This window comes from Armigeres subalbatus, chromosome 3 (assembly GCF_024139115.2).
Source record: "Armigeres subalbatus isolate Guangzhou_Male chromosome 3, GZ_Asu_2, whole genome shotgun sequence".
NCBI classification, from domain to species: Eukaryota; Metazoa; Arthropoda; class Insecta; order Diptera; family Culicidae; genus Armigeres; species Armigeres subalbatus.
This window is the reverse complement of record NC_085141.1, coordinates 292,802,709-292,816,719: the sequence shown is the minus strand read 5'-3', so window position 1 is coordinate 292,816,719 and position 14,011 is coordinate 292,802,709. Positions and strand designations below refer to the sequence as shown.

Sequence of the window (14,011 nt, the reverse complement as noted above, 5' to 3'; positions counted from 1 at the left end):
CCAGTGAGCGTTGGTCCTCCACGAGCATCGTCCAGGTCTCGTGTCCGTAGAGGACTACCGGTCTAATAAGCGTTTTGTAGATCGTCAGTTCGACGACGGAGAACTCTATTCGATCGGAGCGTCTTGCGGAGTCCAAAGTACGTCCGATTTCCAGCCACTATGCGTCTCCGAATTTCTCTGCTGGTATCATTTTCGCCACCACCTTCCTATCATGTATTTCGTCTTCGACGTGTTGATGACTAGTCCAAATCGTTTAGCTCCGCTTTTCAGTCTGATGTAGGCTGTCTCCATCATATCAAAGTTACGTGCCATAATATCACTGGCGAAACCAAATAACTGGACGGACTTCGTGAAAATCGTGAACACTCGTGTCAATCCCTGCCCTTCGTATTACTCCCTCCAAAGCGATGTTAAATAGCAGACACGGAAGACCATCACCTTGCCGTAGCCCTCTGCGCGTTACGAAGGGAGAATGCCCCAGAAACTCGAACTACGCACATCACCCGATCCATCGTCGCCATGATCAACCGTATCAGTTTATCCGGAAATCCGTTTTCGTGCATTAGCTGCCATAGCTGGATGATGTGTGGGCACATTGTATTCGCGGCATTTCTGCAATACCTGGCGTACGGCGAACACCTAGTCCCATAAATCCCGCCTGGTACTGCCCCACGAACTGTCTTGCAATTGGTGTTAGTCGGCGGCATAAAATTTGGGAGAGCACCTTGTAGGGCGGCGTTCAGCAATGTGATGGCGCGGTAGTTGCTACAATCCAGCTTATCGCCCTTTTTGTAGATGGGACACACGACACCTTCCATCCAGTCCTGCGGCAATTTCCTCCTCCCAAATCTTAGTAATGACCCAGTGCAGCGCTCTAGCCAGTGCCTCACCACCGTGTTTAAAAAGCTCTCCTAGTAGTTGGTCAACCCCAGGGGCTTTGTTGTTCTTCAGCCGGCCAATCTCCTTCTGGATTTCCTGGAGATCCGGAGCCGGTAAAATTATGTCCTGCGCGCGTTCTCCCAGGTCCATCACCATACCGCCACTTCGTCTGCCACATCGCCATTCAGGTGTTCTTCGTAGTGCTGCCACCACCTTTGGATCACCTCACGCTCGTTCGTAAGACAAACAGACATAACACTCGTCAAATTTCCATCGTTCACTGATTTACTGGTTAATTCAAATAATCATTAGTTGGCCAATCGATCACTTGTGGCGCGCGCATCGTATTTGCTCGAGTTTGACGTTTGCTCACTACTGCCATCTGGTTCGTGATTTGCCCAACTAACTGAAATCAACAGATGTCGTTAGTGTTTGAACGACGATGAATTTGATGGGTAAATGTTCAATGTGTTATGTCTGTTTGTCTGTGGTTCCCGTTTATGTCCTTACACATATCAAGCTGTGGCACGTGGCCCTTACGTAAACGGTTTAACTGCTCATAGAACTTTCGTGTGTTGTTAGCGCGGTACAGTTGCTCCTTTTCTTCACGGTCTCGATCTTCCTCCTGGCGCTTTTTCCTCCGGAAAATCGAGTTTTGTCTGTTCCGCGCCCGTTTATATCGTGCCTCGTTCGCCCTCGTGCGGTGTTGCAGCAATCTCGCCCATGCTGCATTCTTCTCTTCCACTAACTTCTCACATTAGCCGTCATACATGTCGTTTCTCTGATCCGGGGGCACCGTGCCAAGTGCAGCGGTTGCGGTGCTACCAACGGCGGATCGAATATCTCTCCAGCCATCTTCAAGAGACGCTGCGCCTAGCTGCTCTTCCGTTGGTAGTGCCACTTCCAACTGCTGCGCGTATTCTTGGGCTAGTCTACCGTCTTGTAGCCGCCCAATGTTAAGCCGCGGCGTCCGACTTCGACGCGTGTTGTACACCGTCGAGAGTTTTGAGCGCAGACATACTGCAACGAGGTAGGGGTCGGATTCAATATTCGCACTGAGGTAAGTGTGGACGTTCGTGATGTCGGAGAAGAATTCACCGTCGATTAGAACGTGATCGATTTGGTTTTCCGTTTCTTGGTTAGGTGATCTCCATGTGGCCTTGTGGATATTTTTGCGGGGAAAGAAGGTGCTTCGGACTACCATTCCGCGGGAGGCTGCAAAGTTTATGCATCGTTGGTCGTTGTCGTTCGATGCGTTATGCAGACTATCCTGTTCGATGACCGGTCTATACATTTCCTCCCTTCCTACCTGAGCGTTCATGTCGCCGATGACGATTTTGACGTCCTGCAGTGGGCATCCATCGTATGTCTGCTCCAGTTATGCATAGAACGCTTCTTCTCGTCGTCGGGTCTCCTTTCGCGTGGGCAGTGCACGTTGATGATGCTATAGTTGAAAAAACGGACTTTTATCCTCAGCTTGCACATCCTTGCGTTGATTGGCTGCCACACAATCACGCGTTGGAGCATCTTGCCTAGCACTATAAAGCCGGTTCCCAGCTTGTTGGTGGTGCCACAGCTTTGGTAGAAGGTAGCCGCTCGTGATCTTCTTCCAATCGTGATCCTTTATTCGTCGCCTAGGTCGTTGCTGATTGTATCGAGTCGTATTATCTTCTATGTCGTTCGTAATGGCTGTTTTTAAGGCGGCTTATTGGGCCTGCACAAACCTCCTGTCTCGCCAAAGGGCCGTCGTATCAGGTCTGTTTAGCGTCCCACCAAACACCAGGACTTCGGCTTGTGCGCTTTGGCGGAGCCTACTTGCGGATACATGCAGCTTGTTATAGAAGTTTAACAGGGCCCACTGTCAAACCCCACCACATCCTAGGCAGGCACCACAACTCGAAGTCGAAGACTACGGGTACTTATAATCGTTATCACGGCAAAGTACTAGTACCTAGTTAAGCTACAGTCAGTGGACCGGCCAATTTAATTTTACCAATAGCCAGTAGTTCCTTTTTTTACCCATGTCTCTTTGCATATGATCTTCGTCGTTTGCGGGTGGTTGATAGCCAATACGAGCGAGTTGTTGTTTTCTATTTTTCCACCGTTTTCTAGCCTTATCAACAGCTTTTTCTTGGAGCTTGGAGCAGTCTGGTCTCCAGCTCCATATATTACCAAAGCATCCACCAACCAGCAGAGGAAAGGTCATTTTTCGATTGAACTTTGCCGCTCAGTTTAGATAATTTGGCTATGCGCTCAGCAAACAGGTCTAAGATAGAATTATTGGTCGCGTCCTGCTGAGACTGTTGATTTTGTTGTTGTTGATGATGTTCTGATACATAGGTAGGCTTTTGCTGTTCAGTTGAGTGTGACAGAGATTGTTGTTGAGGAGGCAGCTCAGTAGTCGAAAGGTCTTATAGCTCGTCTGCTAAAGTGTTTTGTAAAGGGGGTGAATTTATTTCAGCACTGTTACTAAAGTTGGAGACAGCAGTAGAAACATGTTTTACCTCTTCTAATAATTCATCGAGAATTTCCAAATGCTTCGGGCCAGATGGGGATGATGATGATGTTAACAATTAACAATAGTGCTACAAATCAAAAGCGCAAACCACCATTTGGCTACGAGTGCCCCCAGTATTGTTCCAAAAAGTTTTAGTTAATCGTGTCACTATACAAATGGAAATTGTGGAGATCGTAGAATGTCATGCGCGATTGAAGACGTTTTTCTGCTGCTTGTTTTTTCGCTCATCCGCGGGTGACAAGTATTCGGATCTGGATCGTTATATTTAATTTTTTAAGACTTTATTTGGGTATTTGTGTAGGCCTAGAGTTTATCACTGAGATACACTCGATTGTTTTTAATTATTCAATGCATTTCTCGCTTAACTTTTCAAAAGGACCTAAGTAACATTTTTTCATGAATTAATTTGAACAGCGCAATCAACTGAACAACATGACAGCTATTGATTGCAGTATTCAAATTAATTCACGAAAAAAAATGTTACTTAGGTCCTTTTGAAAAGTTAAGCGAGATTTATTGTCTGATCTACATTCAATTGTATTTCGATATTCGATAATTTTTCAAATTTGTTACTTTTATAACACATAGGGGGAAAGACGGCTTTGGCAGGTTTTGTTCTATTATTGGCAGGGGGTTTTTGTCGACCAAATTTTATGAAATTTGGCCACAATATTCTTTGATATGCAAAGAATGTTTAGGCCGAATTTGAGCCTAGTCAGTCATAAAAAACCCCCCTGCCAATAATAGTACAAAACCTGCCAAAGCCGTCATTCCCCCTATGTATGTATGACATTGTTCAGAATTTTGGGATTTTGGTATGCCGTGAACAGGATTTTTAAATTCGGAATTGTAGTATAGAAGTATTTCTGGTAGAAGTATTATTCTCCCATTAGGCAACTGATAATTTGGAGACATATTTTTTTTAAAACTGATCGATTAAATTAGTAAGCAAGTTGAGTTGAGAGTTGAGCAACACGTAAATTATGGAAAGAATGACAATTAACACCAATTAAAATAATTTGCTTTCAAATTCACTCAATAGGAGAGGTGGTTCGGTTATGGGCACCTCCACGTAGGTATCTTTTGATAGAAAGCAGATACCGTGGGGCATCGAAATCCGTACACTTAGGCACCTCAGTATATGAAAAAGTCATTAGAAAATAGGAATCGAATCGATGTGCTTCAGTAAAGGTGTGGGCCAAAGTCCTCTATGTCTGTAGTAGTCGAAAAAATAACGTAAACATTGCCACCCACAGTGGGTGGGCGGAATGAAACGTCACGTCTGTTATTAAAATTGTACTGAGTATACCAGACGTGACGTCACATTCGGCCATCTTCGGCAACCCAGCTAAGAGTTTCTCTCTCAAAAAAGCGAATTTTCGATAAACAAATACAACTTTGGGGTTTGGCCCACACCTGTAGTAAAGCACATCGGAATCGAATGTAAATAAAACTTTTGTCACTGACACATGAGCATAAAGGCTTCTACTTTTGAAGTGTTTCACATTTACTCATTAAAAACTACGAAAAACATGATAAAATAATGGATAAAATCTACTACTCCTGACTCGAAATCCGTCCACTGTGGACGGATTTCGAATCAAAGGATCGAAATCCGTACAGCTATTATTTAACTAAATATTTAAATTTAAGCAGTCTGATTGACTAAACTACCACTGAAGATAGTTCGATACGCACCTTGAGAAGCGATCCCTTCGATTTGTATTCCGCTTATCTTATGTAATGATTTGCAATTAGCAATTAAAACACAGTTACTTTTGGTGCAATTATGCTCTACCCGAAAACAAAATGGCGGCAAAAACTTCGCGTTTGGTGGGTGGCGATTTGTTTTTGATTTTTGCTGTTTTAATTTCAAAGCCTTCTTTCCATTTCTTTGCTTTAGAAGCTTACTGCCAAGTATCTGAACAGGATAAGATAAATTATTTCTACATTAATTACCTTTAACACCCTCTAATTTATTGATATCTCATGAGGTGGACGGATTTCGGTGCTGGACGGATTTCGGTCCCGCACGTTAATGGTATTCTGACATCTGTAATTCATTTGCTATCGAAATACGATGTTTTGTGCAGAATACCAAACTAGGTAGTCACCTTTACTTTTAACTATCTCCTTCTTCTCCTTCTATATACATAAAAATGAATTTCTGTCTGTCTGAACCTTATAGACTCCGAAACTACTGAACCGATCGGCGTGAAAATTTGTATGCAGAGGTTTTTGGGGCCGGGGAAGGTTCTTAAGGTGGTTCGAGACCCCTCCCTCCTTTGGAAAGGGGGGCTCCCATACAAATGAAACAGAATTTTCTTCATAACTCGAGAACTAAGCTGAGAATAAATCAATTTTAGGAGAAACGAAGTTCGTCGGGTCTGCTAGTTGTAAAATAAAAATTATAGCTGACATAGTGTGGTTGTTATCTTTTCAACTGATGTGCGAAACCCGGTATGTCCATTCAAAAAACTCTTTTAATGGACAAAAAAAACTCTTGCACAGCCTGTCTGCTTAAGTCAACGAAACATGGCTGCTAAAAAACCGAGCCAAACATTATTTTTCACGCATGTTCACTGCTTTTTATAGTTTAAAAGTAAATGAATCTAGCGTAATAAAGCTGAAATATGTTTGATATACTTTTTAACAAACCCTACAAATCTTGACCAACATTTGAAAAGGGCGTAACAGCCAAAATTTATTCCTTCTGATTCTTCGTCTACATATAAAGCTATATATGTGGACCAAAAATCAGAAGGAAGGAATTTTGGCTGTTACGCCCTTTTCAAACGAAGAGCTTCACTTACATTCTTCTAATGATAATATTACAAGCATTGGAAATCCCATGCAATGTAAAAAAAAATCAAAAATAAAAAAATAAAAATTGCGTGTTTGTATCGATGAATACCTTCAAAGTCGGCATAAGAACAATGCAATGTCCGTCAAGGTATCAATGTACGGAATTTCGGATCAATATTTTTTAGGCACTGAGTACAGTAATTTAATCGTATTTTATTATATGTTGGGCTTATTTGTTGTTACTTTGATAATTTTGCTGTCATTCTTTATAATCGTAACGGTTAGTTCTATATTCAATAATAGTGTAATAATAATAATATTTGTGTATCCTTAATTCAAGTGGTTTGAAATTCGGCTATCGACATTGCGAATCAAATTATTTCCGATCCAGGGAAGGTTAGAAAACACAATCCGAACGTTACTTATCTACCCGAATAGAAAATACAATAGAATTACATTAAAATATCATAAAATTACAATACATTTTATTGATGAACATTCTTTTCTATTGTTCTTCTATTGTATCAATTAAATTGCCTTATTGTTGTTCCAATAAACATTCAATAAAATCTATTGACAGAGAAATGTTGACAATAGAATAACAATAAATTCTATTGTAATGGCAAAAATTTATTCGAGAAATAAACGATTTTTTTATTGTTACGGTAACTAACAACCCCTATTTTCTATTGTAAAACTCCCATTTACAATAGGATTTATGGTGAAAAACAATATTCTCAATTGTTATTATATTGTGAGCAGCAATTGAGTTTATTGTAATTACAATTAAATTTATTGTATTGTTACAATAATTTCTATTGTAATTCTATTGGACTTTTTTATTCGGGTATCAACTAAAAGACACAAACTCTTATCGAAAAACAAAATAGGGTTTTACTTGCTACCTGTGACTGAAAAGCACTTCGACAATAAAAGGCGACGACTACTCGCTAGTTGCAACTAATAAAACGGGAGGATGAAAGAAACACATCACAAAATTGGTTTTACTCGAAAAAATCTAGTTTTGTATGAAAAAAATCATCCTAAAAATAAACTTGTGATTAATGTGAACATGAAATATAAATAAATTCAACTTCCTTGAAAGCGAAAGGGTGATTACGTTCTGTGTTTTTAGTACGTCGAAGTATATCGAATAAACCGAGCTCCAAAGTAAACAGGGGATCGAAAAAGACGGAACGTCGCTGATGGCGGAATTTAAAATATATTTTGAACGATCTAAAAAAACGCTATATACCAATAAACACTAATATGGCTTAACTGCTAGGGGTATACACTAATTAAAAAAAGAACATTCTAATTCTTTGTTTTAGCTTAACTGCGCTCGTTTCCAATTGTGTACTGTATAATATCTCAGAGGAGATACTTTTAGCTTACTTTTTATCGAGAATTGTCGACTATCGTTCTAAAAACACGTGTTTGATTTCTATCGCCCCAGTGCTTTAGCTAGCAAGTGAGAGGAAGTTCTACATGATAAATTAGTTGTTCGTGGCTTACATCATGTGTTTGTTATGTAATGTGTGGATGTGTTGTTTTGTTACAATTAAATGTGAATTTCTATTGAACTAATCTCTGGGACAAATGTGAAGGATTTGGCGAAATCCTTCATTTGATCGGCACCGGCCCTTTGCTCGTCCCTATTGGAAACATACGTGGTTGTCTACTTTTTGTGCCGAGCTGAATCTGGAAATGAAAATAGGAGTGTTCGAGTATTGATTTTTTGCTAAAGTTAACACAATTTAAAAATTTCTTTCTTTTTCTAACAGTAGGTAGGGGGAATGACGGCTTTGGCAGGTTTTGTTCTATTATTGGCAGGGGGGTTTTTTATGACTGACTAGGCTCAAATTTGGCCTGAACATTCTTTGCATAGCAAAGAATATTGTGGAGAAATTTCATAAAATTTGGTCGACAAAAACCCCCTGCCAATAATAGAACAAAACCTGCCAAAGCCGTCTTTCCCCCTACTTTTGCTGAAAAAAATATTCCACCTTGCAGCGATGATGCTTTCCTCGCGTCTTGTGAAAGTTGGAAGCAAAAAAAGCTAGAACAGTCAGTACGTTTTGATAGATATGTGAGAAGATGAATTTTGTATTGAAGATTAATAAATGATAATAATCTTCAATACAATCATTTTTGATAGAAGAACTTCATATGAAACTGCAACTTCCAATAGCTTACATACTTCAACACACTCATCCCACCAGATAGACATTTGCTTGTACTGACTGATTCCAAAATATCTAACGTAACAGATAATTCCTCATACACCAGTACCTCCCAGTAGCTGAACTTTGAATTGAACTTCATCACAATGGCTATCACCACCCAAACACGATTCTGTAGATCTTGAGCTTGGTGAGATTTAACTCGCGTTTAGTTTGAATCGTGCATGAGATTTGAGAATTTGAGATTTTTTCAACACTGCAAATACATTAAGCTTTTTATAGAAGTTGAGCAATGCCCAAAGAGAGTTCATTGTAGGTAATCTCCACTGAGAATAATGTATATGACGTTAAATCTCAAGATACTCGACAACGCTGGGTGAATACCTTATGAGAAGATCTCTTGTGAATTGTTATTTTATGAATCCATGAATTACTTATTGATAAATATATTTATAGAATATAAAGAAATATATATGTGAAAGTGAATGTGGGCAGTTAGAATAGCTGATTCATAAAACAATATTTTCTATTAAATTTTAGTACCTACAAAATATTGATAACTAATCAAAATTTGAGTACTTACGTTTTCTTGCAGAAGTTACAGGAGAAACTAGACGGGGTAGCAGTTCCGCTAGATGTGGATGCAGTTGCAGTCGAGTCGGAGTCTGGAATTAAAAATACCACTATTGTGAGCACTGTTCAACATTTCTCCCACTAGCTGCTAAATAGTTATACCTGATCTTTTGTTTGAGTGATGGTCTTCCCGATGCGTGTCGTATGATTTTTTGTATGAGAAAGACGCTGGGCAAAATTCGCACTTGAACTGTTTTTCGCCTCTGTGATTATGGTAGATATGACCATTTAGTTGACCTGCAAGTAGGTAATTTTCAGTTAAAATAGTTTCCCAACAAATTTTAGGCTTCGCAGTCGACTTACTCTTGGATTCAAATAGCTCCGAGCAGAAAGTGCAAACGAAGCTTTTTTCATTCGTTTCTCCCATTGCTCCTTCCTGGCTGTCGTGGTTTTGCCGGACATGTCGCACCAGGTGCCCACTGTACTCGAACCGATAGAAGCAGATCTTACACTCGAAAGGTTTCTCCTTGGCGTGATGCAACTGCATGTGCTGTTTTAGATTACAGGCATAGAGGAAGTCTTTTTTGCATAACTCGCAAACGATTTTCCCCTTGGCTGGCGTAGTTGATGAACCAGGTTCCGCAATGTCGAAAACTGAGTTTACGTTCTCGTTCGCCGGAAGACTCCGCTTGGCAGGTGGAAGAGGAGGTGTATCATGGTAGCGCACATCGAACGCAAGGTCATCGTTGCCGAATCCATCCTCCAGCACGAGCTCCAAATTCGAGGCATCGAACAATGGATCACCGCCGTGGTTCTCCATCGTATCCGGGAAGTCCTGCAGCATCATTTCCAACCCAGAACCAAAAAGAGAGTGCTCGGAATCGACCGCAGAAGTATTTTGGCTGGCCCCGACATGCGAAGCCATGTGAGCTTTGAGCTCGTACACATCGCGGAACGTGCGCGAGCAGAAACGACACTGCATTATTTCGCCGGACGATGTCGACGGATACCCGTCGTCCCGTTCCTGTTTTGGTCGCCGCCCGGAGTGTGTTTTCAGATGCCAGGTCAGTGATCTTTGTTTGACGAAGTTCATCGGACAAACGGGACACTGATAAACTTCGGAACCGTCCGAAGCGACGACGGGTGTGGTAATCTTCGAAGGGAGCTCATCAGATTCGGCCTCCTCGGCGGCCACTTCTTCGGCGTGGTTGTTCGCCTTGTGGCGGATCATATGACCTTTAAATTCGAATCGATACCTGGGAATTGAAATTATCATTGTTCCGTTTTAGTGATTGATTTTGAATATGCAATACTATGAGTATAAAAGGTGAAGTAATATTTAAGGTGTAGGTGGATTGAGTACCCAAATCAAAACTTTGAAAGTATTGGTACAATACAAATAAGTCATACACTGTAGTATTGGCGCCGTATCATACCTTCTTTTAATCACGCGATTGCTCGGGGTCGGGATAATGCAAGAGTTGATGATATATTTTTTTTGAATGACGCGTTTGTTCGGAGCAATGCAAAAGGGGAGATCATTCCGTATTTTATGATTACAGTCCCATCCCGATTTTGGCAACACCCGTTTTTGTCTACCCCCGATTTTGGCAACACCCATTTTTGGCAACATTTTCTTCCCGATTTTGGCAACAACTTTTTATTAATATGTTATAGGATAAACAAAATCAAAAGTGAATATCATTAAGGTTTATATGCGTATTATGGGCTCTGTACGAATAGTGGGCACTTTCACTGAAAAAAAAATGAATCACCACTCGTATCACCGCTCATTGCAAACAATTTCTATTGAAACTTTTCTGCTCTTTTTATTCACGTTTTCCATGTCCCTATTCACACTACCCTAATCTAACCAGCCCAGCGTAGCATGTCGTATTTTTTGGCATTGTCACTGATTTTGTCGTCAACAAGCTGACTCATACCGTTGTACATAGTACAACACCTATTAGGTGAAGCCCGCTGTTTACATCACAATGCAATCGATACTTCATAAGTGATCCAGGAGAAAGCAAGCCCCAGTAGATTTAATTGCTAGTGCGATTTTCTATATGTGCCATATAGCTTGGGTGACCATATGGTATCCTAAAGGAGGACATGTCCTCCTTTTTGATTGAAAATCAGATGTCCTCCTTTTGCGCTGAAATGTCCTTAGATATTTTGAGAAAACGTTTGCATGAATAACCTTTTCTGAAGAAACTCTAGTTTAATATTATTAAAATAATAAACAATATTATACACGCAAAAAAAAAGCGTACATGAATTCGTGAGCTAACGAGTTCACGGTGTATTTTTTCGAGAACAACAGACACGGATTCGGGAATACAGTCCGTTTTCTGGAACGTTCTGGTGGTGCGAATCCATGAATTAAATCACGGTGTATTTTTTTCTGGTTCATGAATTCGGGAACGCTTTTTTTACGTGTAACAGAGATCCATTCACCAAGAAACGTGACACACATTAGTGTTTTTGTTCTGCTTTCTAATCAGAAATATTTTCCTAAAAGTTTTCGAATAAATTCAATGTACATATCGAAAAATAAATCTTTGAGTTACAGTAATGCAGGTATGGACGATATCAAAAAGAGTTGGAAATGTGAGAAATGGTTTAGGAAAAAATGCAAATATACTTCTCATCTATCGAATTGACTTTTGAACGCATGGTACGTTTTTTGAATATGTGACGCAAAGAGCAGCCGCTATGCTATGCATAGACTGGAGTGGAAATCTGAACTAATCAAAGCTTTAGTCTAAATCAATTTCTTTAGTCTAAATCCTAACAGTTCAAAATTTCTTCAGTTGAGAACATTGTAGAACGGTCATAGCGTTAACGGTATCATTCTCATTCACATGCCTTAAATTGTGATTCTCAATGGAATTGAAGAAAAAATCATTAGTCTAATAAGCATCTGGTGTTCGTACCTAATACCGTTTTGACTCAAATCCCAAACAGACTTATATGTTAAACACTCATTACATGAATATTTATCTGAAGCACTTATTTTTTTGCATAAATAAACGAAATTTCTCAACAGGGATACTGATCAGAAACATTAAAATTGTGCAATATCGGAATAACGTTGAAATTTTGAATTTTAGTGCTTTTAAGGTGGTGTTCGGAATTTGAATCAAAGTGTTCGGCATTTGAGACCAATTTCGGCAGATTAAAATAATTCAGTATTGATAGTTATAATCAATAAAATATGAATATCAAGTGCTTATATGAAAGTTCTATTCTTTCGCTAGCTGATGGAAACTATTGATCTAATAAAATATTTTATTTCATGTGCCATGAAGACCTCCAAAGTAAAAAATGTGCTCACGTGTTCGATTTTCTTAATAAAATTCTGTGGAATATTGCCCAAAAGGCCAGCATAATGATATTCAACATTCAATCACTGTTGATTTTAAAATTAGTTGGAGCTAAAATCTTGCCTTTATGAAGATGGTGCTTGCAATTTATAATTTGAAAGTACTTTATGTAGACTATGATGAGAGTCGGAAATGTACCATCTGGAGATGTAATGTTAATGATGTAGTAGAATATGCCATATTTGCCTCAAGTTACAAAAACTACATAAATAATATTCTTAATCATATAAAATTTAAAAATAGTCGAAATTTTTTTTATGTCCTCCTTTTTGACCAAATGTCCTCCTTTTTCGCTACGATTCGGGTGAATTGTCCTCCTTTGGAAAAATTCCATATGGTCACCCTACATATAGCCATCAAGTCGTTATGCTCATTATGTGCCTCTTTTCTGATATCAGTTGTGAAACTGTCATTTTATCATTTTATCAGTATTTCTGCTGCATTCACGTATAGACAATAAAATAAGCAATAATTTTATTTCAAAGAGTCTTATTGTTTTAAATTGACGAAAATTTGTCTAGCGATTAATATCAGAACACTATGGGCTTTTCCAGTTTCCTGATGTGTCAATTGCATAACGAGCCTTTTGATTCCAGCATGTTTGCCAACAGTTCGACAGTAATGCTTTGCTTCCCTCTTCAGTCTGATGTAGGATTCTTCCATCTTTTCAAAGTTATAATAATGAAAGTAGTGCATGGAGAACTGGAGTGCGATGACCTGCAGTGAGCACCAGTTTGTCCGTAGGTTGACTGCTGTCGAGTGTCAGAGGTGGCATGCCGCAAATGGTCTTCTAGCTTCCACTTCCACCACTAGCGTCACTTGTAGTGCGAGGTGCACATTGTGCTCATGGATCAATCATCGCCGCCTAAAATATTCCTGGGTTGAGTGCTAGGAGACCGACTAGTGCAAAGGGATTTGATTTTACACAATTTGGATACTCTTGATCAATGTGCAGAATGCAGATTTCTATTACCATTTTCTAAAACAATGGAATGTCTTATGCCTTCCGTTCGATAATGAAACATATATTAGTCTTTTTCAGTGATATTTTTTATAATATTTGAAACTCTTTTGTTTCCCTTGTTCTTATTTTATTTCAGATTTTTGATCTAAAGGAACCCCCTTCGTTTCTCGTCCTGGTGTGATTTGGCTCCGATATGGATTTCTTCCGGATGAGCCGTTCATTATATATATATTAGACCTCTTCATGTTTTCAAAAAGTATCAAAAATTCAACCGGTCAGCCCAGAATCACAATTCTTATGATAAAATAAGTCTCCTGTCAAATTTTCAGCTAATTCGGATAAAATTTCGAGGTGGCTCAAGTCGATTTAGTGTTTTTGGGTTATTTTCAATTTTGGAAAAAATCTTACATGAGCTAAAAACTATCGCAACAACCTCTATACGGAAGCTATTGGTGTGCTACAAGTCTTGTGAACATTGCGATTCGTTCCGTTCACGTTTTGTCCATGTTAAAGTGATTTTTAAGCTTTTAAGTGCATAAAAATACTGTTTCCCCTTAAAGTCGTTGTTCTACAAAATTCTTGAGTTTATGACAAATGATTGTTAATTTATTATATTATTATTCCTCTTTTTTCCCTGGAAATTTGAGTAATATAATTGCCCATGTGCAATTTACCGTTAAATTCTTAAAAATCAGAAGCT

General features: G+C 39.3%; 1 protein-coding gene across 1 annotated transcript in view; it reads right to left on the bottom strand.

Annotated features, from left to right (window-relative positions):
- Window positions 1–6,395: 6,395 nt before the first annotated feature.
- The window catches only part of LOC134224835 (zinc finger protein 26-like), a 32,853-nt gene continuing 25,237 nt past the window's right edge, over window positions 6,396–14,011 (bottom strand). The window contains exons 3-6 of the mRNA XM_062704439.1: window positions 9,322–10,214; window positions 9,121–9,255; window positions 8,969–9,050; window positions 6,396–7,903 (exon numbers count right to left, since the gene is read on the bottom strand). Coding sequence (XP_062560423.1) covers window positions 7,858–7,903; window positions 8,969–9,050; window positions 9,121–9,255; window positions 9,322–10,214 — 1,156 coding nt within the window. The 3' untranslated portion in view covers window positions 6,396–7,857. The remainder of the gene's footprint in view (window positions 7,904–8,968; window positions 9,051–9,120; window positions 9,256–9,321; window positions 10,215–14,011) is intronic.